A 27398-nucleotide genomic window follows, 5' to 3' on the forward strand; every position below is an offset into this window, starting at 1 on the left:
TGAGCAGGGACCCTGAGCATCTTTCCTTCTGGTGTTCTTCAGTCAGTAGAAAGGCCTATTTTAGTGTCCTAAGTTTTCATAACTGTGACCTTAATTGCCTACCATCTGTTAGGGTCTTAACAACTGTTCCACAGGTGCATGTTCATTAATTGTTTATTGTTCATTGAACAAGCATGGGAAACAGTGTTTAACCCCTTTACAATGAAGATCTGTGAAGTTATTTGGATTTTTACAAAATACCTTTGAAAGACAGGGTCCTGAAGAAGGGATATTTCAGAGGCATAATCAATCAATGTACATGAAAAACGTAGTTGTTGACATAAGCAATAAAAAAAATCTGCCTTCAATATAGCATGCTGGGAAATATGATATTGATGGGCGTGGTTTTGGTTTAATACTGGTTATTTACACCAACACTTACAACGTTAATTTAACACCTGAATCAACACTAGAAATGTAACACTGAAAAATCAACACTAGGTAACACTATCTAATATTCTGTGCATTAAATAGTCGCACACACTGGTTAGTAAACCATAAACCTTCCTTCTACATGGTTGGAACACCTTTCCCTGTGGAGATCCTCTTTGGACGGGTGCATGTTTGTTTGCTTAGTCACTCACCTCTATTATTGGTCTCAGTCTCACCAGTTAAACGGGAAGAGGGTGAGAAAGGAGCTTTACCTGTTTGGCACAAAGTTGTTTGCCACAACGTCCTGCCACAGCCACACCTGTGTGTGTGTGTGTACGCAAGTGGGTGTGTGCAAAAGAGGGAGTGTCAGACAAAGAACTGGGAGTACTGTATACAGTAATTAATTAACACACAATCTGGGTTATTCACAAAGCAAATAATGAGGTGACTGGCAATATTCAATATTATAACCCTTCCATTATATACAGTTGAAGTTGGAAGTTTACATGCACCTTAGCCAAATACATTAAACTCAGTTTTTCACAATTCCTGACATTTAATCCTAGTAAAGATTCCCTGTCTTAGGTCAGTTAGGATCACCACTTTATTTTAAGATCGTGAAATGTCAGAATAATAGTAGTGAGAATGGTTTATTTCAGCTTTTATTTCTTTCATCACATTCCCAGTGTGTCAGAAGTTTACATACACTCAATAAGCATTTGGTAGCATTGCCTTTAAATTGCTTAACTTGGGTCAAACGCTTCAGGTAGCCTTCTACAAGCTTTCCACAATAAGTCGGGTGAATTTTGGCCCACTCCTCCTGACAGAGCTGGTGTAATGGCCACTCCAATACCTTGACTTTGTTGTCCGTAACCATTTTGCCACAACTTTGGAAGTATGCTTGGGGTCATTGTCCATTTGGAAGACTCATTTGCGACCAAGCATTAACTTCCTGACTGATGTCTTGAGATGTTGCTTCAATATATCCACATCATTTTCCTGCCTCATTATGCCATCTATTTTGAAAAGTGCACCAGTCCCTCCTGCAGCAAAGCACCCCCACAACATGATGCTGCCACCCTCGTGCTTCACGGTTGGGATGGTGTTCTTCGGCTTGCAAGCCTCCCCATTTTTCCTCCAAACATAACAATGGTCATTATGGCCAAACAGTTCTATTTTTGTTTCATCAGACCAGAGGACATTTCTCCAAAAAGTACCATCGTTGTCCCCATGTGCAGTTGCAAACCGTGGTCTGGCTTTTTTATGGCGGTTTTGGAGCAGTGGCTTCTTCCTTGCTGAGCGGCATTTCAGGTTATGTTGATATAGGACTCATTTTACTGTGGAAATGCACTTTTGTACCTGTTTCCTCCAGCATCTTCACAAGGTCCTTCGCTGTTGTTCTGGGATTGATTTGCACTTTTCACACCGTAGGACCTTCATCTCTAGGAGACAGAATGCGTCTACTTCCTGAGAGGTATGACGGCTGCGTGGTCCCATGGTGTTTATACGTGCGTACTATTGTTTGTACAGATGAACGTGGTACCTTCAGGCGTTTGGAAATTGCTCCCAAGGATGAACCAGACTTGTGGAGGTCTCAAAAATGTGTCATGCACAAAGTATATGTCCTAACCGACTTGCCAAAATTATAGTTTGTTAACAAGAAATGTATGGAGTGGTTGAAAAATTTTAATGACTCCAACCTAAAGGTATGTAAACTTCTGACTTCAACTGTATTATATTACATAGGCTATCATAAACTATTACTGTATTAAACCATGCATTATTTCTCTATTTCTATCTCTGTCCTGTCTGAAATGAGTATGACAGAACTCTCCAAAAGGTAGATTTGAATGATTTATTGCTAACACACACATTAACAAACTACAACAAACTAGTGACCGCTCCAGAATCCTTTGAATGACTAGAGTTAATCATTAATTTAAAGTTTTAAAAAGACCTAAAAATAAGGAAAGTGTAAATCATGAAATATATATATGAAACACACACATGACATTACAACACAAATATAAACCAAGGAACTCTTAATGGCAGGAACCCCAGGCGGAGATTCAGGGTCCACAACATTCCTCAGGGTATTTCTCTCATCAGTAGTTATGTCATACAGATGGGATAGTCTACTGATACCATCCATCTTGTAACATGGAAGATGTTCAGGAGTTGTTACGATTCTAAAACGTTTTGAAATTCCTATATTATAACAATTCTGATGTGCTTCTGTTGGTGCTATGACTGTGATCCCTGGCTTTGTTATCATAAAAAAAAGCGTATAATTCAAGACCACAGTTACTTAAATGTCTGTACCAAAACTGTAAATCGAAAGTGAAATTGCACCATATACAGATCTGAAATCACACGAGTCCTAAACCCCTCTAACCCAGGTTGTACTTAGTCATGTTTTCTCTGAAGATGGTGTCTTTGACTGCTTTGAAGACAACTCTGATGTTTTCTGTGTCCGTTGCACAGGTGAAGTGGTTGTACAGGGATTTGTGACGCCCCATATGTTGCTCTTTGTACATATTCAGGATGAACTTCTTAGCAGACTCTGCATCTTTCCGGGGACCTTTTTAAAGAAGAAATGTATGAAAAAAATAACGTAAGTAAAATACACTAGGGCCTCTATTTTCATCTGGCATTAAGACGCCGCTAGTGTTCAAACACACGTTCGTTGGCAATTTCAACCTGTTGCTGGCTGGCTGGCTTGGTTAAAGCCAGTGCTCTGCTATTTTCAAACTGTTGCGCAACGATTGATAATTGACCTGTCTTATATCAGCTCGCTTGCACTCAGATGGGAGGGGTGGAAATATTTCAGATGTGTCCGTAAAAACATGATCCGAAGTGCTAATTTCAGGCAGCGCAGGTAGGGATATTTAAGACCAACCAAAAGTTGGTTTTAGCTGTAATGCGGTTGGTTACGGCATTCATTTTGAAACCAGAAACAGAGTCTACCCAGCCGTGATGCACACTGCCCATATGCGCATGGAAAAACATGCTTTTGGTGCCTGTATAGTTCGTATTTAGAAACATAAAAACATATGTTTTGTCCCTGTTTTGTTTGATGAAAAACAAAAAATGTCCTCCCCTCCTCTCAATGAAGGCCGTTTTTTTGTCCTGCCCAATGCAATTCCCAAGTAGTCAAGACTGTTGATAAACTGTTTGGCTCTTTAGACCACTTGGAAATACAATCTCTTAGCAAACTGTTGGAAACAATTGTTTGACCAAATACAATACTATTTCTCTGTAAACAAATTAACAACAGACTTTCAGCATGCTTATAGAGAAGGGCATTCAACATGTACTGCACTAACACAAATGACTGATGATTGGTTGAAAGAAATTGATAATAAGAAGATTTTGGGAGCTGTACTGTTAGATTTCAGTGCAGCCTTTTATATTATTGACCATAACCAGTTGTTGAAAAAACGTATCGCTATGGCTTTTCAACCTCTGCCATATAATGTGTATTCAGAGCTATCTATCTAATAGAACTCAAAGGGGTTTCTTTAATGGAAGCTTCTCTAATGTCAAACATGTAAAGTGTGGTGTACCACATGGCAGCTCTCTAGGCCCTCTACTCTTTTCTATGTTTTACCAATGACCTGCTACTGGCATTAAACAAAGCATGTGTAGCCATGTATGGTGATGATTCAACCATATACGCATCAGCAACCACAGCTAATGAAGTCACTGAAACCCTTAACAAAGAGTTGCAGTCTGTTTTGGAATAGATGGCCAGTAATAAACTGGTCTTGAACATCTCCAAAACTAAGAGCATTGTATTTGGTACAAATCATTCCTTAAGTGCTAGACCTCAGCTGACTCTGGTAATGAATGGTGTGGCTGTTGAACAAGTTGAGGAGACTAAATTACTTGGCATTACCTTAGATTGTTAACTGTCATGGTCAAAACATATAGATTCAATGGTTGTAAAGATGGGGAGAGGTCTAGCCGTAATAAAGAGATGCTCTGCTTTTTTGACACCACATTCCAAAAAGCAAGTTCTGCAGGCTCTAGTTTTGTCTAATCTTGATTATTGTCCAGTCGTGTGGTCCAGTGCTGCAAGGAAAGACCTAGTTAAGCTGTAGCTGGCCCAGAACAGAGCGACACGTTTTGCTCTTAATTGTAATCAGAGTGCTGATATAAATACTATGCATGCCAGTCTCTCTTGGCTAAGAGTTGAGGAGACTGACTGCATCACTTTTTATTTTTGTAAGAAACATTAATGTGTTGAAAATCCCAAATTGTTTCCATAGTCAATTTACACACAGCTCTGACACACGTATCCCACCAGACATGCCACCATGTTACAGGCCTCTCTTATCTTTTTAAGTGGGAGAACTTGCACAATTGGTGTCTGACTAAATACTTTTTTGCCCCACTGTATAAAGTACAAAGAAGAAGAAGAAGCCTAAAGGAGGAGAGATTACTAGAAACGATGCTTATGCTTTTCGACCTGTCCCCAAATGAATATAGTTGGTTCAGATTTTGTTTTGATATTTCAACCTGCGTGTCCTGATGGCGTCTGGTGTGGGTGGACAAAATCAACACGCGCATGAGCGGTGTGGTCAGCATCTTAGGTTTGTTAAACTAGAGCCTTAGGAATAATTTCATGCAGCCTATAATCCAGTTAGATTTGGGGTCAATTCCAGTTCCTGTTGCTTGATTTGAATATGGATTTTTTTTTATAGGAATGAACTCCAATTCACTGGAATTTAGATGGAATTAACCACAACTATGAATGCGACAGATAAATGATATTCACACACACACATACTTAGGGAAGTCGTCTGTAAGGTTGGAGTAGCCTGTAGCTTATACACACATACATGTATAACTAACCAGTGTACTAACTAGTCTAGTGTACTAACCTGTGAATGCTGGGAAGTAGTCTGCCAGGTTGGAGTGGTAAATCTTTTCCTCTAGAAGATCAGCTTTGTTTAGGAAGAGGATGATGGAGGATTCCTGGAACCAGGGGTATGTGATGATGGTTGTAAACAGGGCTTTGCTCTCCTCTAGTCGATTCTGGAAGGGAAAGAAATCCACACTCCATCACATATAAAGAGAAAAACTTTGACACTCGCCTACTGTTGTGTGAAGATACAGCTACTTTTCTGTTTGTTAGTGGTAGAATAGTGAGACTTAAGAGGCCCTTTCGAGTCAAAGTGTTTATCCTCACCACATTGGCACTCTCATAGAGGACCTGGTCGTATTCACTGAGGGCCACCAGGAAGATGATGGAGGTGACCCTCTCAAAACAGTGGATCCACTTCCTCCTCTCTGACCTTTGACCTCCCACATCCACCAGCCTGATCAAGACAACATGGGGAAAATGTCAAATGACACATAAGGCACACCTTGTAGGGTGTCATTTAAAATGCTGACATGGGAATACTTGCATTCCTCATTTCCTCCACCCTTCCTCGAAGTAATCACTGATCTAACATGACTAAATAAGTAGAAGCTAGGGTTCTACAGGACATAGACAACTACAGGACATAGCTTTCACAGATCCAAATTTACAAGGCTCTGACACCATTACTCCAATGGACATTTACCTGAAGATGACAGTCTTGAGGTCAAAGGGGTACTCTATGATGCCTGTGGTGGGGACCCTGACCCTCAGGATGTCCTGCAGGGTGGGGAGGTATGAGGGGGCAGTGATTCTGTCCAGATCACTCAGGTAACTGACATGAAAATAACAATAAAATGAATTGGCAATGGCACATACTTTGCTAAACACCCTAGCTAGATACCTGACTTATTGTGGAGTGCGTATTAATATCTATCTTTATATATATCTTTATATATATATACTACCGTTCAAAAGTTTGGGGTCACTTAGAAATGTCCTTGTTTTCCATGAAAACATACATGAAATGAGTTGCAAAATGAATAGGAAATATAGTCAAGATGTTGACAATGTTATAAATAATGATTTTTAATTGAAATAATTGTGTCCTTCAAGCTTTGCTTTCTTCAAATAATCCTCCATTTGCAACAATTATAGCCTTGCTGTCACGACTTCTGCCGAAGTCATTGCCTCTCCTTGTTCGGGCGGTGCTCGGCGTTCGACGTCACCGGTCTTCTAGCCATCATTGATCCTTTTTTCATTTTCCATTGGTTTTGTCTTGTCTTCCCACACACCTGTTTTCAATCCCATTCATTACCTGTTGTGTATTTAACCCTCTGTTTTCCCTCATGTCTTTGTCAGAGATTGTTTTATTGTCAGTGTAGTGTGATTGTTGTATAGGTGCACGTCGGGTCCTCGTACCCATGTTTGTTTGTTTATGTACATTTAGTGTTATGGAGCATACTCCGTGGACTTTATTAAAAGACTCAATTTTTCACTCCATTTGACTCTCCTGCGCCTGACTTCCCTGCCACCTATTACACCTATGCATGACAGAATCTCTGACCAATATATGAAGTCAGCAGGAGAGGACACTATGCCCATGGAGCTGGAGGAACGCGTTCAGGAACAAGCGAGGGAGCTTGACGTTATCAGCTCCGTCATGGATCACATTGTCATGAAAATGGATCGCTGGGAGAGACAGGGAGTTTCTCCAGCGCCACCACCACCACAACCGGAATCTCCCGTGAAAATGTTTTCCTCTCCGGAATCTAAGATCCATTTATCCCTACCTACGGGATACAACGGAGATACTGCCGGCTGCCAGGGTTTCCTCCTTAAACTGAACTTGTATCAAGCCACGGCCTCCCCAGTACCATCTGACCGTGAGAAGAGTTACGCCCTCGTCTCATGCCTCACCGGGAAAGCCCTGGAATGGGCCAGCGCTGTGTAGTAGGGAGGATGCGGCGCTGGACCATTTTGAGGAGTTCACCCGCCAATTCCGGATAGTATTCGATCACCCACCTGAAGGCAAAGCAGCGGGTGAGCTTCTCTATCATCTGAGGCAGGAGATGAGGAGTGCACAGGATTTTGCTTTGGAGTTTAGGACCTTGGCTACCGGCGCTGGATGGAGCGACAGGGCCCTGATCGACCATTACCGTTGTAGTCTACGCGAGGACGTCCGTCGGGAGCTGGCCTGTAGAGACACCACCCTCACCTTCGACCAGCTGGTGGACATGTCCATCAAGCTGGACAACATGCTGGCTACTCGTGGACGTCTAGATCGGGGTCTGGTTGTTCCATCCTCCCGCACCCTCTCTCCCGAACCTATGGAATTGGGAGGGATGGTGCGCAGGGAGACCAGAGGGGGTTCCCGCTCGAGCACCATTAAAGGTTGCAGAGAGCACACTGCTGGTCGGTGCCGGGTTGGTTCCTCTGGGAATAGAGAGGGCAGGCAGGGCATTCTGGCGTCACCCCAGGTGAGTAGGCACCATTCTCATCCAGAGCCCTCTGCTGCACTAATGTTTGTCTCTGTCTCTTTTCCTGATTTTTTTCACTGCATTCCCAGTATAAGGCGCTAGTAGATTCAGGTGCGGCTGGGAATTTCATTAATAAAAGTCTAGCTCATAGTTTAGGGATCCCTATTGTTCCTGTGGATATGCCTTTCCCTATTCATGCCTTAGATAGTCGACCATTAGGGTCAGGGTTTATCAGGGAGGTAACCGCACCTTTGTGTATGATAACGCAGGAGGGTCACAAGGAGAAGATTAGTCTTTTCCTTATTGATTCTCCTGCGTATTCTGTGGTGCTAGGCCTACCCTGGTTAGTTTGTCATAACCCCACTGTTTCTTGGCCACAGAGGGCTCTCACGGGGTGGTCGCGAGAATGCTCAGGTAGGTGTTTAGGGGTTTCCGTTGGTGCTACTACGGTGGAAAGTCCAGACCAGGTCTCCACCGTGCGCATTCCCCCCGAATATGCCGATTTGGCTCTCGCCTTCTGTAAAAAGAAGGCGACTCAATTACCACCCCATCGACGGGGGGATTGTGCGATAGATCTCCTGGTAGACGCTGCATATCCCAAGAGTCATGTGTATCCCCTGTCGCAAGCGGAGACGGAGGCTATGGAGACATATGTCTCTGAATCCCTGCATCAGGGGTTCATTCAGCCATCCATTTCACCCGTCTCTTCGAGTTTCTTTTTTGTGAAAAAAAAGGATGGCGGTTTACGCCCGTGCGTTGATTATCGAGGTCTTAATAAAATCACAGTGAAATATAGTTACCCGCTACCTGATCAATACGATTATTGAGTTAATGCACGGGGCGGGGCACGTTTTTTCACAAAATTGGATCTCAGGAGTGCGTACAATCTGGTGCGTATTAAGAGGGGTGATGAGTGGAAGACGGCATTTAGCACCACCTCAGGTCATTATGAGTACCTGGTCATGTCATATGGGTTGATGAATGCTCCATTAGTTTTCCAATCATTTGTAGATGAGATCTTCAGCGACCTGCAAGGGCAGGGTGTATATCGATGATATTCTGATATACTCTACTACACGCGCCGAGCATGTGTCCCTGGTGCGCAGGGTGCTTGGTCGCCTGTTGGAGCATGATCTATATGTCAAGTCTGAGAAATGCTTGTTTTTCCAACAATCCATCTCCTTCCTAGGGCATCGGATTTCCACTTCAGGAGTGGAGATGGAGAGCGACCGCATTACAGCCGTGCGTAATTGGCCGACTCCAACCACGGTAAAGGAGTTGCAGCGTTTTTTGGGGTTTTCCAATTACTACCGGAGGTTTATCCGGGGTTTTGGTCAGGTGGCAGCTCCCATTACCTCACTGCTAAAGGGGGGCCCGGTGCGCTTGCAGTGGTCGGCTGAGGCGAACAGGGCTTTTGAGCACCTGAAGACTCTGTTTACCTCGGTGCCTGTGCTGGCTCATCCGGATCCCTCTTTGCCATTCATAGTGGAGGTGGACGCATCCAAAGCTGGGATAGGAGCAGTGCTCTCTCAGCGTTCGGGTACGCCACTAAAGCTTCGCCCCTGTGCTTTCTTTTCTAAGAAGCTCAGCCCGGCGGCGCGAAACTATGATGTGGGGAACCGAGAGCTGTTAGCTGTCGTAGAAGCTTTGAAGGTGTGGAGGCATTGGCTTGAGGGGGCTAAACACCCTTTTCTCATCTGGACTGACCACCGCAATCTGGAGTATATCCGGCAGGCGAAGAGATTGAATCCTCGCCAGGCAAGGTGGGCCATGTTTTTCACTCGTTTTGTGTTTACTCTTTCTTACAGACCAGGCTCCCAGAACGTTAAGGCAGACGCATTGTCTCGGCTGTATGACACAGAGGAGCGGTCCATGGATCCCACTCCCATACTCCCAGCTTCGTGTCTGGTGGCGCCTGTAGTGTGAGGGCTGGACGCGGACATTGAGCGGGCGTCACGTGCAGAGCCTTCTCCCCCTGAGTGTCCAGCTGGTCGTCTGTACGTTCCGTCTGCTGTCCGCGACCGATTGATATATTGGGCTCACACGTCATCCTGGGATAGGTCGGACGATGCGCTGTCTTGACGGGAGATACTGGTGGCCCACTTTAGCTAAGGATGTGAGGATTTATGTTTCTTGCGCCCAGTGCAAGGCTCCTAGACACCTGCCCAGAGGTAAGCTACAACCTCTACCCGTTCCTCAACGGCCGTGGTCGCACCTGTCGGTGGATTTTTTGACTGATCTTCCACCTTCACAGGGTTACACCACGATCCTGGTCGTTGTGGATCGGTTTTCAAAGTCCTGTCGTCTCCTCCCTTTGCCCGGTCTCCCTACGGCCTTACAAACTGCAGAGGCCCTGTTTACACATGTTTTCCGGCACTATGGGGTGCCTGAGGATATAGTGTCTGATCGGGGTTCCCAGTTCACATCAAGGGTCTGGAAGGCGTTCATGGAGCGTCTGGGGATCTCGGTTAATCTTACCTCAGGTTTTCACCCCGAGAGTAATGGGCAGATGGAGAGAGTTAACCAGGATGTGGGTAGGTTTCTGCGGTCTTATTGCCAGGATCGGCCGGGGGAGTGGGCGAAGTTCGTGCCCTGGGCAGAGATGGCTCAGAACTCGCTACGTCACTCCTCCACTAACCTTACCCTAATACACATTGAAAGGGAGTATCAGCTGGTTCTGGCTCCTTGGCATCAGAGCCAGACCGAGGCCCCTGCGGTGGACAATTGGTTTCGGCACGCTGAGGAGACCTGGGAGGCAGCCCACGTTCACCTTCAGCGTGCCATAAGGCGCCAGAAAATTGGCGCAGACCGTCGCCGCAGTGAGGCCCCAGTGTTCGCACCAGGGGACAGGGTCTGGCTCTCGACCCGAAACCTGCCCCTTCGCCTGCTCTGCCGGAAGCTGGGTCCGCGGTTTGTGGGGCCGTTTAAAGTCCTGAGGAGAGTGAACGAGGTATGTTATAGGTTACAACTACCCACTCATTACCGTATTAACCCCTCGTTCCATGTGTCTCTCCTCAGGCCGATGGTGGCTGGCCCGCTCCAGGAGGCTGAAGTGCGTAATGTTCCTCCGCCTCCTCTAGACATCGAGGGGGTTCCGGCGTACTCTGTTCGATCCATTTTGGATTCGAGACGTCGGGCGAGGGGCCTTCAGTACCTCGTGGACTGGGAGGGGTACGGGCCGGAGGAGAGATGCTGGGTTCCGGTGGAGGACGTGTTAGATCCTTCCATGTTATCAGAATTCCACCGTCTCCATCCGGGTCGTCCCCGAGGTCGGTGTCGACGCGCAGCTGGAGCCGCGCGTCAGGGGGGGGTACTGTCACGACTTCTGCCGAAGTCATTGCCTCTCCTTGTTCAGGCGGTGCTCAGCGTTCGACGTCACCGGTCTTCTAGCCATCATTGATCCTTTTTTCATTTTCCATTGGTTTTGTCTTCCCCCACACCTGTTTTCAATCCCATTCATTGCCTGTTGTGTATTTAACCCTCTGTTTCCCCTCATGTCTTTGTCAGAGATTGTTTTATTGTCAGTGTAGTGTGATTGTTGTATAGGTGCGCGTCAGGTCCTCGTACCCATGTTTGTTTGTTTATGTACATTTAGTGTTATGGAGCATACTCCGTGGACTTTATTAAAAGACTCAATTTTTCACTCCATTTGTCTCCTGCGCCTGACTTCCCTGCCACCTATTACACCTATGCATGACACTTGCAGACCTTTGGCATTCTAGTTGTCAATTTGTTGAGGTAATCTCAAGAGATTTCACCCCATGCTTCCTGAAGCTCATCGCACAAGTTGGATTGGCTTGATGGGCGCTTCATACGGTCAAGCTGCTCCCACAACAGCTCAATAGGGTTGAGATCCAGTGACTGTGCTGGCCACTCCATTATAGACAGCTGACTGCTTCTTCCCTAAATAGTTGTCCTTTTGTAGGAGGAAATTGGGTCCAATTAAGTGCCGTCCACAGGGTATGGCATGGCGTTGCAAAATGGAGTGATAGCCTTCCTCCAAGATCCCTTTTACCCTGTACAAATCTCTCACTTTACCACCACCAAAGACCATCAGACCATCCCAGACCCAGACCATCGCATTGCCTCCACCATGCTTGACAGATGGTGTCAAGCACTCCTCTAGCATCTTTTCATTTTTTCTGCATCTCACAAATGTTCTTCTTTGTGATCCAACACCGCAAACTTAGATTCGTTTGTCCATTTCACTTTTTTTCCAATCTTCCTCTGTCCAGTGTCTGTTCTTTTGACCATCTTAATATTTTATTTTTATTGGCCAGGAAAACAAGGACATTTCTAAGTGACCCCAAACGTTTGAACAGTAGTCTATCTATATATGTTTGGTCTAAGAAAATCGATAAACATGACAAATCTCACTATTTGGCAAAATCAGGAAGCTGGGACTTGTTAGGTGTACATTTATGTCTACCTTAGCTTAGTCTGAGTAAGTCGGTGAAGACTATAGGTAAATCTCACTATTTGGTAGAGTCAGAGAGCTGGTACTCTCGCTTGCGCTCGTAGCACTTCTGAATTCCCTGGTCGCTCCACAGTCTCCTGATGGCATCCACCTGCCATGGCTCCAGTATGGTCACTAGATCTGCCTTCACCATGCTCAGTCTGTCTGCATGGCTCTAGAACACACACACACAGACAGCTTCAGACATGGCAATAAAAACCCATTCACCGAGTAGATGTTCCAGGAAATGGATATTGTGAACCAACAAGCCAATTTATAACACAAGCTGCCATTGAATCTGTTGACAAGCTGCTTACAATGTTCTGGTGATCTTTAAAATCAATCTGTAGGGTCTTCATGGCTTGGATCATGTTCTGAACAGCATTGACGATGTTCTGGTAAACCAGCCTGGTGAAGCCTCGCTTGTCTGCATCCGAGTAGCCCGTCCCATGGATGATCCTCATCTGTTTGATGAAGGTGCTCTTTCCACTCTCACCAGTCCCTGGAAAAGGAGAGACATTCGTCTGTGTATGTGTGTGTTTGTGTACGTACAGTGTGTGTGTGTGTGTGTGTGCAACATGTGGGTGTATGTTACTGTTATCCTTGTCACATCGCGCACTATCGGCTCCTGTGGCGGGCCGGGCGCAGTGCACGCTGACCAGGTCGCTAGGTGTACGGTGTTTCCTCCGACACATTGGTGCAGCTGGCTTCCGGGTTGGATGCGCGCTGTGTTAAGAAGCAGTGCGGCTTGTGTTTCGGAGGACGCATGGCTCTCAACCTTCATCTCTCCCGAGCCCGTACGGGAGTTGTAGCGATGAGATAAGACAGTAACTACTAATAATTGGATACCACGAAATTGGAGAGAAAAATGGGGTAAAAAAAAGAGAAGGTGAGACCTTTCTTCAATGTACTGCTTAACGCGTCCTAAAATAGCCTAACAATCCCTTTTTTGATATTAAGTAGTAAATTGACTTTTGCAGTAGTGCAGTAGGCCTTCATATAGCTATTACAATCATTTTTTACATTTTTAAATTGAAGTTAACGACACCGAGCCAGTTATGCGCCACCCAATCACAGTCGGGATGTGATGCAACCTGGATTCAAACCAGATACTGCAGTGAGGCCTCTTGCATTGAGATTCAGTGTCTTAAACCACTGCACCACTCTGGATTCCGGAGGGTGTGGTTAGTCATTATTTAACTGTGAGAAATTCGGACAGTATTATCGCTCTCTTGTTGACCTACTAGCCTCATGACTGTTGCATTCAACTGCAAACCGGGACCAACTACTGCCACACGTCAACATACCACACATATCCATTCTGCTGATCAGGGAGTGAAAATGTGCTAGATGTTCTTTCCCAGTGCGGATAGAAGCGAGATGCAGGTGACTCAGCTAATAGATACGTGTAATGATAGGATGGGAGACTTTTAATAGGTGCTTCTTGGTCATAGGTACTCTCCAAGTAGCTTGTTCGATGAATGATAAGGACCACTCACCAATCAGTAGATGACACATTCGCACACATTTTGCACAGTACATTGAAACTACATCATTCTGAGATACACAGTAATATCAATAAAATGTAGCCCACTGTTATTCTGCCTGACTGTAATTACTCTGCCAATAATACTTATGGTATTCCTGATCTTTTTCCCGGGCTGAAAATCACCAAGGCAAACGGTGTAGCCTTGTTCTGAGTGTCAGCTCAATCGCTCACTGGTTCAACAGGTTTCCGTCAAATATGTGGAGAATGGGGTTTAGAGTGACTCATACCTATTTAGCTGTCTAGGGGTTCTACAGAAAACAACTATGATGGAAACAGAGAGACATAAAACTTGTCCTGTCAGGGTAGCAGTAGCTATAACATAGAGGTGATACACTGACTAGATATTGAACTCATTTCTAAAGAATTAAATGTATCATTTCTAAATAAGGTAATTTAGAGGCTACGTTGTTTCTTTCAAATATAGAGTAGGCTACCTTACAGTAGGCCTATATTTAAGCAATAAGGTGGCCAATATACCATGGCTAAGGCCTGTTCTTAAGCATGATGCAACGCGGAGTGCCTGGATACAGCCCTTAGCCGTGGTATATTGGCCATATACCAAAAAACCCTGAGGTGCCTTATTGCTATTATAAACTGGTTACCAACGTAATTAGAGCAGTAGAGAAAAATGTTTTGTCATACCGTTGGTATATGGTCTGATATACAACGGTTGTCAGTCAATCAGCATTCAGGGCTCAAACCACCCAGGTTATTATTTTGGGCTCCCGACTGGCGCAGCAGTCTAATGCACTGCATCTCAGTGCTAGAGGCGTCACTACAGACCCTGGTTTGATCCCGAGCTGTGATCGGGAGTCCCATAGGGCGGCGCACAATTGGCTCAGCGTTATCCAGGTTAGGGTGGCAGGTAGCCTAGTGGTTAGAGCGCTGGGCCAGTAACCGAAAGGTTGCTAGATCAAATCCCTGAGCTGACAAGGTAAAAATCTGTCATTCTGCGCCTGAACAAGGCAGTTAACCCACTGTTCCTAGGCTGTCATAGTACATAAGAATTTGTTCTTATCTGACTTTCCTAGTTAAATGAATATAAACATTAATATGGTGGATTACCAAACTATGAAATTGTTTTGTTCATCCATGATTTCAAGTTAGCTATTATTGACCGATTAAATGGTATGTAAGGACCCAAAATGTTGTTGCCATCATTGTAAGCTTGCCATACACACACTGTACGATACATTTATTAAACATAAGAATGAGTGTGAGTTGTCGTCACAACCCGGCTCGTGCAAAGTGACAAAAAGCTCTTATAGGACCAGGGGACAAATAATAATATAATAATAATCAATAATTTTGCTCTTTATTTAGCTATCTTAAAAATAAAACTTTATTTGTTCATCGAAACTAGTGAATAACTCATCACAGGTTAATGAGAAGTGTGTGCTTGAAAGGATGCACATAACTCTGCAATGTTGGGTTGTATTAGAGAGAGGCTCAGTCTTAAATCATTTTCCACACAGTCTGTGCCTGTATTTAGTTTTCATGCTAGTGAGGGCCGAGAATCCACTCTCACATAGGTACGTGGTTGCAAAGGGCATTAGTGTCTTAACAGCACGATTTGCCAAGGCAGGATACTCTGCCCAATCCAGAAATCTGTCAGTGGCTTCTGATTCAATTCAATTTTCACAGAACCACTTTTTGCAATTTCGATTAGGCTCACTTGTTCAGATATTGGTAGAGGACTGGAGGCAGGGGATGAAAGGGATAACGAATCCAGTTGTTTGTGTCATCTGTTTCGGGGAAAGTACCTGCTTAATTGCGCACCAAACTCACTCAGGTGCTTCGCTATATCACATTTGACATTGTCGGTAAGCTTGAGTTCATTTGCACACAAAAAAAATCATATGATGATGGAAAGACCTGTGTGTTGTCCTTGGTAATGCAGGCAGAGAAGAGCTCCAACTTCTTATTCATAGCCTCTATTTTGTCCCGCACATTGAATATAGTTGCGGAAAGTCCCTGTAATCCTAGATTCAGATGATTCAGGCGAGAAAAAACATCACCCAGATTGGCTCGTCATCATGCAAATTGTCAGACAAGTGAAAATTATGGGCAGTAAAGAAAACTTTAAGATCATCTCTCAATTCAAAAAAAATGTGTCAATACTTTGCCCCTTGATAACCAGCGCACTTCTGTATGTTGTAAAAGCGTTACGTGGTTGCTGCCCATATCATTGCATAGTGCAGAAAATACACGAGAGTTCAGTGGCCTTGCTTTAACAAAGTTAACCATTTTCAATGTAGTGTCCAAAACGTCTTTCAAGCTGTCAGGCATTCCCTTGGCATCAAGAGCCTCTCGGTGGATGCTGCAGTGTACCCAAGTGGCATCGGGAGCAACTGCTTGCACGCGCATTACCACTTCAATACACCTTCCTGTCATGGCTTTTGCTCCATCAGTACAGATACCAACACATCTTGACCACCAAAGTCCATTTGATGTCACAAAGCTATCCAGTACTTTAAATATATCCTCTCCTATTGTCCTGGGGATGTCTTCCTTAATTAACCCCCAATAAACGTGACGGACATACACCAGGAGCTGAGCCAGGCCCGCCACGTCTGTTGACTCATCCAGCTGTAACGCATAGAATTCACTGGCTTGTATGCGAAGCAGTAATTGTTTCAAAACATCTCCTGCCATGTCACTGATGTGTCATGAAACAGTGTTGTTTGATGAAGTCATTGTATAGTTTATTTTGCCATTTCCTCCAGTATTGTCCCAGCCATTTCTGCGGCAGCAGGAAGAATTAAATCCTCCACAATAGTATGGCGCTTGCCTGTCCTAGCCACTCGGTAGCTCACCATATAAGACACTTCTAATCCATGTCTTATTAATGGTATCTGTTGCTACTCGAAAGTCATCTAATTCTCGCTCAAAAAACGCCTATGGCTTATTTTTCAAATTGCCATGTTTTGTTTCTAAATGTCAGAGCAAGAGTGAAGGTTTCATTGAGTTGTGAGATAGTACTTATGCACATACAACACACTGTGGCTGAAGAAAGGCACTGCTCCCAATATAAGTGAACCACAAATCAATGTAGTTCACATCATATTTGTGCCTCCTCGATGGTCCAACGTCTATGTCTGTTGTTCGGTGCTTTCCAGGGTAAGGGGGCAGTAGCTCTTTGGCTGCATCAGATTCCTAAAGTGTCCATGCTAGCTGGGCTAACAACAAATTTAGAATTACTGATGCTAGCATTGGATGTGCTCGTGGAAGCAGAACAATTTGTGTAGTCGAAAGTGGCAGGTGTAGTAGTGCTGGTAGTAGCAGTACTACCAGTAGAGCTGGTATGTGTCTCTATGGACGCAGGCCTCACTTTTTTTAACCACTTATCAATTTTCGAACAATCTGAAAGAGCAGCAGGAACGTTTGGCAACATGGAATTAGTGGAATTCCCGCGAGAGAGTAACAGTTGATGTGATTGGATGTTAATTATTGTTATTGTTAATTATTTGACTTGGCAACCTGTATTTATATTGTTATTTCGCTGTTTAATTTGTATTTATTTTTGGCAGTGAAGCGAGGCTACTCAGGCGAGAAAAAAAACCTCACCCGAGTGTATAGCCCCGTTGGAAAATATAAATGGACTGTTTGAAAATGTGAAGGGAAAAAATATACTTTTGGGGGGTTTAAAAAAAATGTGAATCACATTTTTATTTCATCACATTTTTATTTGGCGTACCCCCGGCGGCATTGCGTACCCCAGTTTGGGAATACCTGATCTATAGCCAGGTTTACACTAACGCGCATCGCAGAGGAGGGTGGTAGGCTATACCACTTGAGGAAAGAAACATTTTCATTAGAAAGATCCAAATAATTGTTGGAAACGCTATCTATGCTATTCCTATAACAATTATTTGATGTCATAACTCGGTCAAAATGAATTAGCCTAGTTGAATAAGCACACCAAGCGCAAAAAGTTGTAGGTCCCGCTGAATGACCAATTACCCATGATAGCATACGCCATGACTCACCTAAAAGCAACAACTTTTTCTCCCGGTGAAATTCATTTTTTTCCCGGCGAAGCTGTCTCTCAATCTCCTGGTGTATCCTTAGTCTCTCCGAGTCTTCAGCTGACATACAGCATTCGCCCATATTGGTGCTGTGTTGTAGCTGTCCGTATTTCAGGTGAGGTAGATGGATAAATGATTTATATTCCAACCGACCTCCCTGAGAGAGAACGTCCTCTCTCTCGTAACAGGTGGCCTTTCAAAATTCAGAAGTCATTCTACCTGTATGAAGAGCTGAGCGGTCTGACCGGGTCGCATTCCTACCGTGCAGGTAAAGCCAGTGAGTTAAGGTGAGGTAAATTACCGAAGCTACATTCTCTATTAGGCCTATACTGTCTGGGTTAGTAAACGAAACCTGGAGTAGTGTGTAAACTAAACCCGCCCACAAAAAGTTATGTTGTATTTCTTTATAATTTGACCACTATGTCGCATGTATTCTGTGCCAAGTAGGGAAGGTTTCTCACCAGTGCCACACAGGCTGGGTTGATCTGTTGCTATTTGAAACACATTGGGTTTATAGGCGTGTGTGTGCCTGCCAGTTGAACAATGAAACAAGGACATCATAAAAGGAGTAGCCTAGCCCTATGAAGTCTACAGGAAAGTAATTACTATGATAGCAGCCACCCGGGTCTCCTTGGTGCAAATATTATGAAGCTGACACACACATCCTATAGGCCTACACTCATGTCCCTGTCAATGTGAACCACATTGTATCCACAACAGAAAATATGCTCTCTAAATCAGTAGCAGTACATTTCTCCTTGCAGCCATGCTGTCTTTGACCAGATGGATATCACTGAAAGGATTAGAGAGCATTAACTCTCACAGATGAGCTGGGAGAGAAGGCAGGCAGACATTAAAACCCATGACAAACAATGAGTGGCAGTGTAATCCTCCAACACCATCTATGGCATTCCCTTTCAAAACATGTACATTGCTCCAAAATTAATTTGACAAAAAAGCAAAATATATATGCTTTATTTTCAACCGACTTTAAAAATGGCACGTAAACGACAGATTGATTAACACAAATGAAATAGTGCAGAGAACCTTCTGATTAGTATTTATTTGTACTCTCATATTACATATACGATTCAAGAAATGAACGCATGTGTTCAAAGCAGGTCATTGGACCCAACGTTCTCATTCAGCAGGTAAGAATTACAACACTTTTCATTTTACGGGACCTTGAAACAAGAGAACACACAGGAAGTCACTGTACCAGTTTGTATTTACAAAGTGCAATATATATATATATATATATATCGAGAGAGCGCGAGAGAGACACACACAATATGGGGAATCATTTTCAGCCCTTTTCACAAAGGATCTTGAAACCACAGAGTGACTCAATAATGCTAATCAAAGTTGTCCCTGAACTGAAACTGTGCCAAAGCAATACAGTACATCTCCACTGAGAATACAAAGGACCGACAAAAAGCAATGTTACGGATGAACGATAGACCTTGTCTAAGTGGATAACATTCCCTTATTGGATGAGGAACAGTATCATGATGCTCTGTTTAGCGGGGGTCAAATATGGTTATGTTATAACACTGGTAGTTGACGTATACAGTATTACAACTGCAAAGTGTTGATAGTCAAACACATTTCAGCTAAAAATGTGGTGGTACAGCTTCAGATTTCACACTTCAGTACAGGCTATTCAGTCAATAGAGGTAATACTATTTTGGCAACACATAAGCCCCACTTACAATGTATACACCAATAGAAAAACAACAAAATGTGTCAATTGTGCAAATAATACCTGTATGCTAGGTTACACGTCCTAGGTGATGATTATGATTGTTTATTCTATCCTCTGACCCAGAGAATGACTACTCATTTAAATACGTAAACAATGTATAGACTGCGACCCGCTGGAGGATATTAGGTGAAGAGCTGTATAGCAGTTATCTAAATGTCAACCAGACATTCTCTGACAAGAGAGCCATGGGTCAACAGTCCTCAGAGAGACAGGTGGCACATCAAAGCACTTTAACTCTCATCTGAAGTGTGTTTACACTGTTATAAATGTGTTTTGAATGGTTTACAAAGAGTTCCTAATAACTCTCAATGTACACCAGAATCATCTTTCCTCAAAAAGGCACCGTATTATTCATCATCATGACACACCTCGTGAACAAAATCAAAGATGCCCGTTTAAAACAAAATGCAGGGGTGAGCAGTTGAAATCCATTGGAAATAATCCAGCCATTTATGGAAATGCTCTGTACATGCAGTCTTCAACTCCCATTGTGGGTAGTAGGGTTTCAGCGTAGTGGAAGACAACCAGTCATACTGAAGAAGTTTGTACTATGGCTCCGGGCCCTGGTCTCTTGCTGCAGCTGTTGGAGCAGATTGCATTAAAAGTCTGTAAATGCTGTCGGCTGGAGTCTTTAAACCAGGTTGTACTCCTTGAGATTCAGCTGCAGGATGAAGTCCTTGACAGCGGCAAAGACGAATCGAATGTTCTCCGTGTCGGTGGCACAGGTGAAGTGGGAATAGATGATTTTATCGCTATCTGGATTCAGGTCCACAAACATCTTCAAGATGAATTCTCTTCCTGCCTGTGGGTCCCGCTGGGGTCCTGAGAGGAGGAGATACGATTAGTTATGATGCATGAAATTATGACAGATGCTTTTTTTTATTTTTTTACTATTATATCGGCCTAAAGCGATACATATTAAATATTGTTTCATTTCCGGTTAATGGAACAAGGTATTGGCCCAACAGGACTGAAGAGGATGGTCTTTGAAAGTGTACGGCCCACCGATTGCCTTAACTGGAACAGTGTGTGTGCTGTTTGAGGTTTAAACATGATTGTTTGTGAATGTCCTTCTGTGGCCACAGAAGAGTTTGCAAATTGCACCTTCAAGGATCGATTATAGGCCATAAGGGGCAAGGTCATGTAAATGATGTTAGATGGCTACATCGTATATACAATACTTTATGGTGAGCATGCTATTAATAGGGTTTATTTAGGGTGTTTTTATCTATACACTATATCAGTAATACAATCACTGAATGCTAATCCATTTTGCATTGGTAGCTTATGATCACATTTAGCTGGTCCATGAAAATGAAGCTCTTGTCATTAGGTCCATGAAAAGAAGGACTTCTTACCATCATATTCAGGGAAGTAATCCACCAGATGTGAGAACAAGATTTTCTCCTGCAATAAGTCAATCTTATTTAAGAATAGTATGATTGAGGAATCTTTAAACCATGGGTAGGTTATTATTGTCCTGAACAATGCTTTGCTTTCCTCCATTCGATTCTGTGTAAAGAAAATGAACACACACACACAATGTTAAAGAGACTACTGGTATTTGAACTCATTTTTTTTCTTATTCCATCAAAGTGGTGTTGGACCCACTGATCTACACAGTCAGTATGGACAATTACTTTGCAGTGATTGTGCATGATGCAAATACTGTGCAACAGCCAGGCTTCGAGTGTGTTCCAATATTTGTTACAGTGACTGAAGGGCTCCCCCTGCAGGTGAACACTGAGCGCAAACCCTGAGTTGGTCAAAGTCCAGTTCAAGTAGCAGATGTGTTACAAAAAAAAAATCTAACAGTGCGGAGGGTATTCTCAACAACAAAGAATTGCTCAAGAGAACACGTAGGCTGGTCCCAGATCTGTATGTGCATTTAGCCAACTCCTACAACTATCGGAGTTGTCGTGCAACAACAGTCAGAGGGGTTGGCTAAAGTAGAGATCTGGGAGCAGGCAAGGTCCAACGCCAACCCTATGAATGAGTATGAATGGAGATCAGCTGGGGGGGGGAATCTGGGTCATCTTCACATAACAGGTTTGTGGCTTATTAAACATTAGCGCTGGAACAATGTGTCTCTGTGTTAGGACTGACTGGTTGATTGTCTTTCTCGGTTGATCCTCTCCTCCACTAGAACAGAGCCAGTCATAGAGAGATAGCAAGAGGCAGAGAGTTTGTCCAACTTTCTAGTAAGATGTGATGCTTCTGCCTCTTAGCAGTCCATCTACCCCATTCACGAGTTCAAGCATTACAGTTGGTTAGCACAGTTTAAAATGGTCAATATTTAGCTGACTATCATTGGTCGGCATTATCCGGGAGGCTCCAACATGGCTGCCGTGGACTGATACAATGTCCTCTAAGAACATCATAATGCTTTGGACTGTTGAAACCGCAATGGCCAAACTCACCTCGTTGTCAGACTCTACCAGGACCTGGTCGTATTCACTGAGAGCCACCAGGAACATGATGGAGGTGACATTCTCAAAGCAGTGGATCCATTTCCGCCTCTCTGACCTCTGACCACCCACATCCACCATCCTGAGAACAGCATCACAGCACGATGAGGTTTAGGGGAAAACGCTCAACAAGCAGGTATAGAGAATACAGAGTAAACTCTTTTTCTAATGGGTTATGATGAGTTATTAAAATGCCATTTCTATGTACTGAACTGTAAAGCATGGAACAATGTCAATTTGTATTTGAGTAAATCAAAATTATGCCTCTGATAACAGTTTAATCTTCTAGGATAATCTTGATTGCTCGTGTTCACCAGACAGGGAGACGGTAGTAGGCTATGTGGATGTTTACCTGAAGACCACACTCTGGAGATCAAAGGGGTACTCGATGATGCCTGTGGTGGGGACCCGGACCCTGAGCACATCCTGCTGGGTCGGCACATAAGATGACTCAGCTATACGGTCCAGTGAATTCAGGTAGCTGAAAGGGCATGAGAGGGCTGGGGTTAGTATCATTATTATTCTGTTTACAGTTCTGTTACTCATTATATCACTTCTCAGAAAAACACAGAGGTCATAAGATATGTAATCTTTCACTCGAGCATCACAATAGGAAGCAATCTGGTCATTGGACCTCTTCATTGCTTACCTAAATCTGCACAGCCTGTTATGTATGAGAATGAGATGTTTCTTAACATAACTGGTATTGGACACAGGGGAAACTATTTGGCAAGAGTTAGGGAGTAGTTATTTACTGGTCTCTGTGTCTAGTCACTGTTTGGCAGTCTAGACTAGAGGCGGGTAATGGGGACTGCTTTACTCACTATTTGGCAGAGTCTGAGAGCTGGTATTCCCTCTTGCGATCATAGCATTCCTGGATCCCTGGGTCATTCCATAGACTCTTAATGGCGTCAATGTACGGATTTGTAAACGTGATCTTCTCCACGTCCACTTCAATGACAATATTTGCATGGCCCTGAAAAAGGTGAGAGAAAGACAAAGAAAAGGGGAAAGAGATCATTACTTGAGAGACATAGAGAGGCATTTGTCTGAGTGATCACATGCTTGTAAATGGCAGGCAAGGGATTGTGTTAGCTTGGCCCCAAACCTATCTAGAATTGAAATGGGTGTTAGTGTGAGGCAGGAAGCACATAGCAGTGAATTTGTATGATTATTATATGGAGGTTTTGCGGGATAGAAAGGTCAGCAAAGTATATTTGTCTCTCTCGTGGAGATTCCCTACTTTATGTGTGGGCCAACAGTCAATCATGTGTACCTTTTACAAGACCTTGTCTGTCATCCTGCTCAGTAACTAATGACATCACCAGCTAGGCAGAAAGTAAACAAAGTTACATATATCATAATGGCATCACCTAACCCCTTACTACAAGCCTCACAGAGCCTCTAGAAACTAATAAAAGGTCTGTACAAACATGGGCCTGGCCATTACAGCTAAGGTCGGGAGTTTTTTCTGACAATGTGACCTGCCAGAAAGCCCCTAGACGAGGGGTCTTCAACCTTTTCTTGCCCAGGCACGCCCACCCAGCCAAACCGGCGGCCCAGGGACCCCGATCATACGTTAGAAATATGTTTCATGTTTTATAATAAGGTGAATGATAATGGCAAGGAGAATTAATCAAATTTTTAAATGAATAGACATGGTAGATAGTTATTCATTAATTTGCAGCGATTGGTGCTCACAGGTACTTTTTAACAGACTATGTCAGGTACTCCAGTGAGTGTAAATAGCTCCAATGAATGTAATTCGCTCAATATTAGGAATTGAGAACTAAAGTTATCATTAGAAATAAGATAGTCTCCTATTTTATACTGTAGGTATGTAATTCAAAATGTGTTTAGTATGTGATTGCTAGCGATATTCATAAAAACTTTGGGGGGAATATACTTTTTATGTTTTTATTTTTGGGACCTCATGCAGTACCTCCGCAGACCCCTAGTGGTCCGCAGACCCCTAGTGGTCCGCAGACCCGAGGTTGAATATCCCTGCTCTAGACTAGAGGCTATGACTAATGCTCATAGTTTTTCCAGGTGAGATTACAAGGTGTCAAGGTCTAGAAAAACACAGGTCCATAAAATGTATTATGGTGCAAAAACTCCTCACCAACAGACAAATGTTGACAATAAACGGGAAAAGTCGGTATAGAATAAACAACAAAAGGGTTACCTGGTTGCCTTCACACTTGTAGAGGATCTGCAGGGTCTCCATAGCATGGATCATGGTCTGCATGGCAGTGAAGATGTTCTGGTACACCAGCTTGGTGAAGCCTCGCTTGTCGTCCTCGGAGTAGCCCGTCCCATGGATGATCCTCATCTGCTTGATGAAGGTGCTCTTCCCACTCTCACCAGTCCCTGGGGAGAGAAAATGCTTGGAGATGAACTCAGTTTCACTTTTAAATCCCTACTTTTAAACACCATTAATGTGTGCAGTGGCTCTCTTCTCACTAACCCACACAGTAGCCGGAGGTTGCTGATGAAAGTGAGGCACATTTTAAGCTTATAATAGTGTCATCTTTATATTGTTAATTTCATGAATAAGTTACATTTAGATTAAAGCAATTGCAATTCGTCACCTGCTACGGAAGAGAGGGACTGTGTTGGCCATTAAATGTTGATACAAAAATGTTGGAGGGTTTGGCTACTGTGTGTGCATTGTATGTACAGTATGCCACTGGAATAGATTTCTGATCTACTCATTTAAATGGGTGGTGATCCATGACAAGAGTCGATGATTTCTAAGAAATGTGTCCCCCTCTGCAATTTAACAACCTAGTGTTTATTGTAGCAATTGTAACACTTCCTTAGTTGCCTAACAAACTATATTGGCCCATTTGCTGTCAGCATTCTTTCATTAAGTTATCATTTATTTTACTCCCAGCAAGCTGAGCTGGTTGTGTGAACATATTCAAGTTATATAAACATCAAAGAGTACTAAAGGCAATGCACAACAATAAACATTGTTTTCTTGGCAATATCTAATTTCAATATAAATAAAAATTGCCAAGTGTATTATAGGCGTGTACATTGAAATAATAGAGCCAACCGTGGTAACAATGATAGTCATACAATGTATCATTATTTTAAACATTGTTTCAATGTCATATCAGTGCTTTGAGTGGGATTCAGAACTTAGTTTACCGAGAAGCAACAGCTTGAACTCGCGGTTCGAGTCTTTCTTGTCCCGGCGAAGCTGCCTTTCGATCTCGTCGTTGATCCGCCGAGCCTCCTTTCCCTCTTCGCTGAGGCAACAGGCCCCTATGGAGTTCAAAGTCATGACTCCCTTGAAAACACTTTGGCTACTTTTGGGTCGAAGAGGTAAACCTATATTCCCAAAGTGAAAGAAAACAATTATAATTTTTTAAGATATTTATATTTCTAAAAAGACTTCCCTCAGCTCAGCCTGAATGTTCAGTACAGTGCCGTACAGACTAGGCAGTAAAAGCCAAGCGCAATAATAACGCAAATGCAATTCCCAGATTTAAAAAAAAAAAAAAAAAAACTTTGGCAGAAATAGACCACGTTCTTTTCTTTTTATATAAACTGCGGTCCTCCAAAGAAATGCAGTAGCAGCCAAATTGGGTAGCAGTCAATCTGTGGGAGAATGAATAATTAAATACCAGCACATCTTTACCTCCAAATGTTGAACTCCGGGCGTGGTGGGTGACTATGGCGGACTTTTACTCCATATCGCCACAAATGTATAAAAAACTAAATTCCATTATTGCACGGGAATATCAAAAAAAGTATCTCATGCCACAATATGGTGCGTTTGAATTTGTCTTCTTGAAAATAGTCTGTTTAACTTTGCTAAAAAAATATATATTCTCACCTTTGCTTGTCCAATTTTATAATTTCATGATGTACAGAATACAGGCTACTCTGTAACCTATGTGAACCTAGCAGCAAAAATGCAAGAGCCTTCCAAATAAAAGTGCTCCACACAGAAAAGTACATGTAAAACATTTTTCTTCATACACCCTCTTCAATTCTTCAACTTCATCACTCATCCTAGTCTTTATTTGCATTTTCCCACATCATGCTAATCTACATCGTAATCATCTTCACCAAATTTAAGAAGTGTTGGCCCATGAGAGTGGAGGGTTGGACAGTCTCTCGAAGTAGAGGACTCTTATTTTGACACAATTCTAGCCATTCTTGCTGCAGCTGCCGTGTTGTGCTGGCGTAACGCAACTACACTCAAGACCCGATCCATGTGACGTTAGGAGAGGGTGTGTTTAGATGGGAAAGGCTCATGAGGGCATGTCGCGCCAGCACGTTACTATAACCAGGTTTCCATCCAACAATTTTACGAGTGTAAAGTATGTCTGATAAAACATTTCCCGATAGGCCAGATAACAGCACATTTTTCGGTAAACTTTCCAAATGTCGCCAACACACACCAGACGGTCGATAAAATGAATGATGCGAGAAATGGCGTTGGTAACGCCTTGGCTTTATACGGAAATATTGATATACGAATCATATCGACGTAAACTTAGTTATACGATATGTTGTGTGGTCCTCCCACCACGACTCTGGTAAATGCAGTTTAGGCTACAGATTAAGTTACAGATGTGTTATTAACTTCACACGGTGGTGAAAGTGCACGCGGTGATCGATGCTACTTTCCAATAAATATCGAGCGTCTTATTCTGGAGACTTGATCGAGGCTTGGCTGCCTTTTGAATATATAGAATATTCTCATGTAGGCTATCCTGTATTTTCTAGCTGTTGATTAAAGCGCATGTGGCAAGACCAAAGTGCGCATTCGCAATAGGCCTACAACGCAAACCAACAGTAGAGGTGAACACGATAGAAACCCACTTAACTTGTATTCTGTACATAAACAAAAATTATGTAAACTACGTCATCACGCACAGCCTTTTAATCCGCAACAGGTCAATATCATTGAAATGTCTCAGGTGGGGAAAATGTACACTTTTTTTTAATGCGGATTTTAGAATATTGACATGAAAATCTGTCGCCAATTGGATGGAAACCTAGCTGGCAAATAAAAACGGTGGGCAGTCCACCACCTACATATATTGGATTTAAGAATAGGCCTATGGGCTAATTTGACCAATCTTAAAAATATCATTAGGCTCCATGTTATTGCCTACTGTATGTTGACCATACAGAATTTAAATTTGATGTCACATTGTTGCACATTAATCTTATGCTGCATTGAAGTGTTAGTCGGAGTAGGGAAATGTCAGACTTGCTTGGTTGTAGTTATACACATGCAGCGTTCAGAGAATCAGCAAGCCGGAAATGTCCAAGTTTCGACTAGCAAGTAAACAGTTAATTTGTAATTATGATGCGTTAGCCCTACATGTCATAATTGTTTATGCCTGCC

The 27398-nt window shown here is 43.2% G+C and overlaps 2 protein-coding genes across 3 annotated transcripts; both read right to left on the reverse strand.

The window, feature by feature from the left end:
* Window positions 1-2252: 2252 nt before the first annotated feature.
* On the reverse strand, window positions 2253-18273 carry LOC109868068 (guanine nucleotide-binding protein subunit alpha-14-like). The gene is made up of 7 exons (XM_020457481.2): window positions 17753-18273; window positions 12532-12716; window positions 12235-12389; window positions 5985-6113; window positions 5606-5735; window positions 5298-5451; window positions 2253-2992 (listed from the first exon to the last, which is right to left on the reverse strand). Exons 1-7 carry the CDS (start codon window positions 17871-17873, stop codon window positions 2802-2804), a joined length of 1065 nt encoding a protein of 354 aa, XP_020313070.1. The 5' UTR covers window positions 17874-18273; the 3' UTR covers window positions 2253-2801.
* A 477-nt stretch (window positions 18274-18750) lies between these two features.
* LOC109868066 (guanine nucleotide-binding protein G(q) subunit alpha) lies at window positions 18751-27286 on the reverse strand. 2 transcript variants are annotated; one of them, XM_020457479.2, is made up of 8 exons: window positions 25674-27286; window positions 25181-25297; window positions 24210-24394; window positions 22849-23000; window positions 22377-22505; window positions 21977-22106; window positions 20915-21068; window positions 18751-20378 (listed from the first exon to the last, which is right to left on the reverse strand). In XM_020457479.2, exons 3-8 carry the CDS (start codon window positions 24354-24356, stop codon window positions 20188-20190), a joined length of 903 nt encoding a protein of 300 aa, XP_020313068.1. In that variant the 5' UTR covers window positions 24357-24394; window positions 25181-25297; window positions 25674-27286; the 3' UTR covers window positions 18751-20187. The 2 variants fall into 2 exon arrangements, with proteins under 2 accessions (XP_020313068.1, XP_020313066.1); XM_020457477.2 differs by having other exon boundaries at window positions 25181-25363.
* Between the last annotated feature and the right edge of the window lie 112 nt (window positions 27287-27398).

Source organism: Oncorhynchus kisutch, linkage group LG23, assembly GCF_002021735.2.
Source record: "Oncorhynchus kisutch isolate 150728-3 linkage group LG23, Okis_V2, whole genome shotgun sequence".
Lineage (NCBI taxonomy): Eukaryota > Metazoa > Chordata > Actinopteri > Salmoniformes > Salmonidae > Oncorhynchus > Oncorhynchus kisutch.

What these genes read in the sequence shown, in the direction of transcription:
- LOC109868068 (XM_020457481.2), bottom strand. Translation starts at nt 17,873, where the DNA reads ATGGGCGAATGCTGTATGTCAGCTGAAGACTCGGAGAGACTAAGGATA. An exon ending in GAAAAAGTTGTTGCTTTTAG is followed by an intron (nt 12,717 to 17,752) that starts GTGAGTCATGGC and finishes CTCCTTTTCCAG; the next exon opens with GGACTGGTGAGAGTGGAAAG. An exon ending in TCTATGAGAGTGCCAATGTG is followed by an intron (nt 5,452 to 5,605) that starts GTGAGGATAAAC and finishes TTTCCCTTCCAG; the next exon opens with AATCGACTAGAGGAGAGCAA.
- LOC109868066 (XM_020457477.2), bottom strand. Translation starts at nt 25,316, where the DNA reads ATGACTTTGAACTCCATAGGGGCCTGTTGCCTCAGCGAAGAGGGAAAG. An exon ending in CTCCAGAGTGTGGTCTTCAG is followed by an intron (nt 22,107 to 22,376) that starts GTAAACATCCAC and finishes TGCTGTTCTCAG; the next exon opens with GATGGTGGATGTGGGTGGTC. An exon ending in TTACTTCCCTGAATATGATG is followed by an intron (nt 20,379 to 20,914) that starts GTAAGAAGTCCT and finishes TCCTCCTCTCAG; the next exon opens with GACCCCAGCGGGACCCACAG.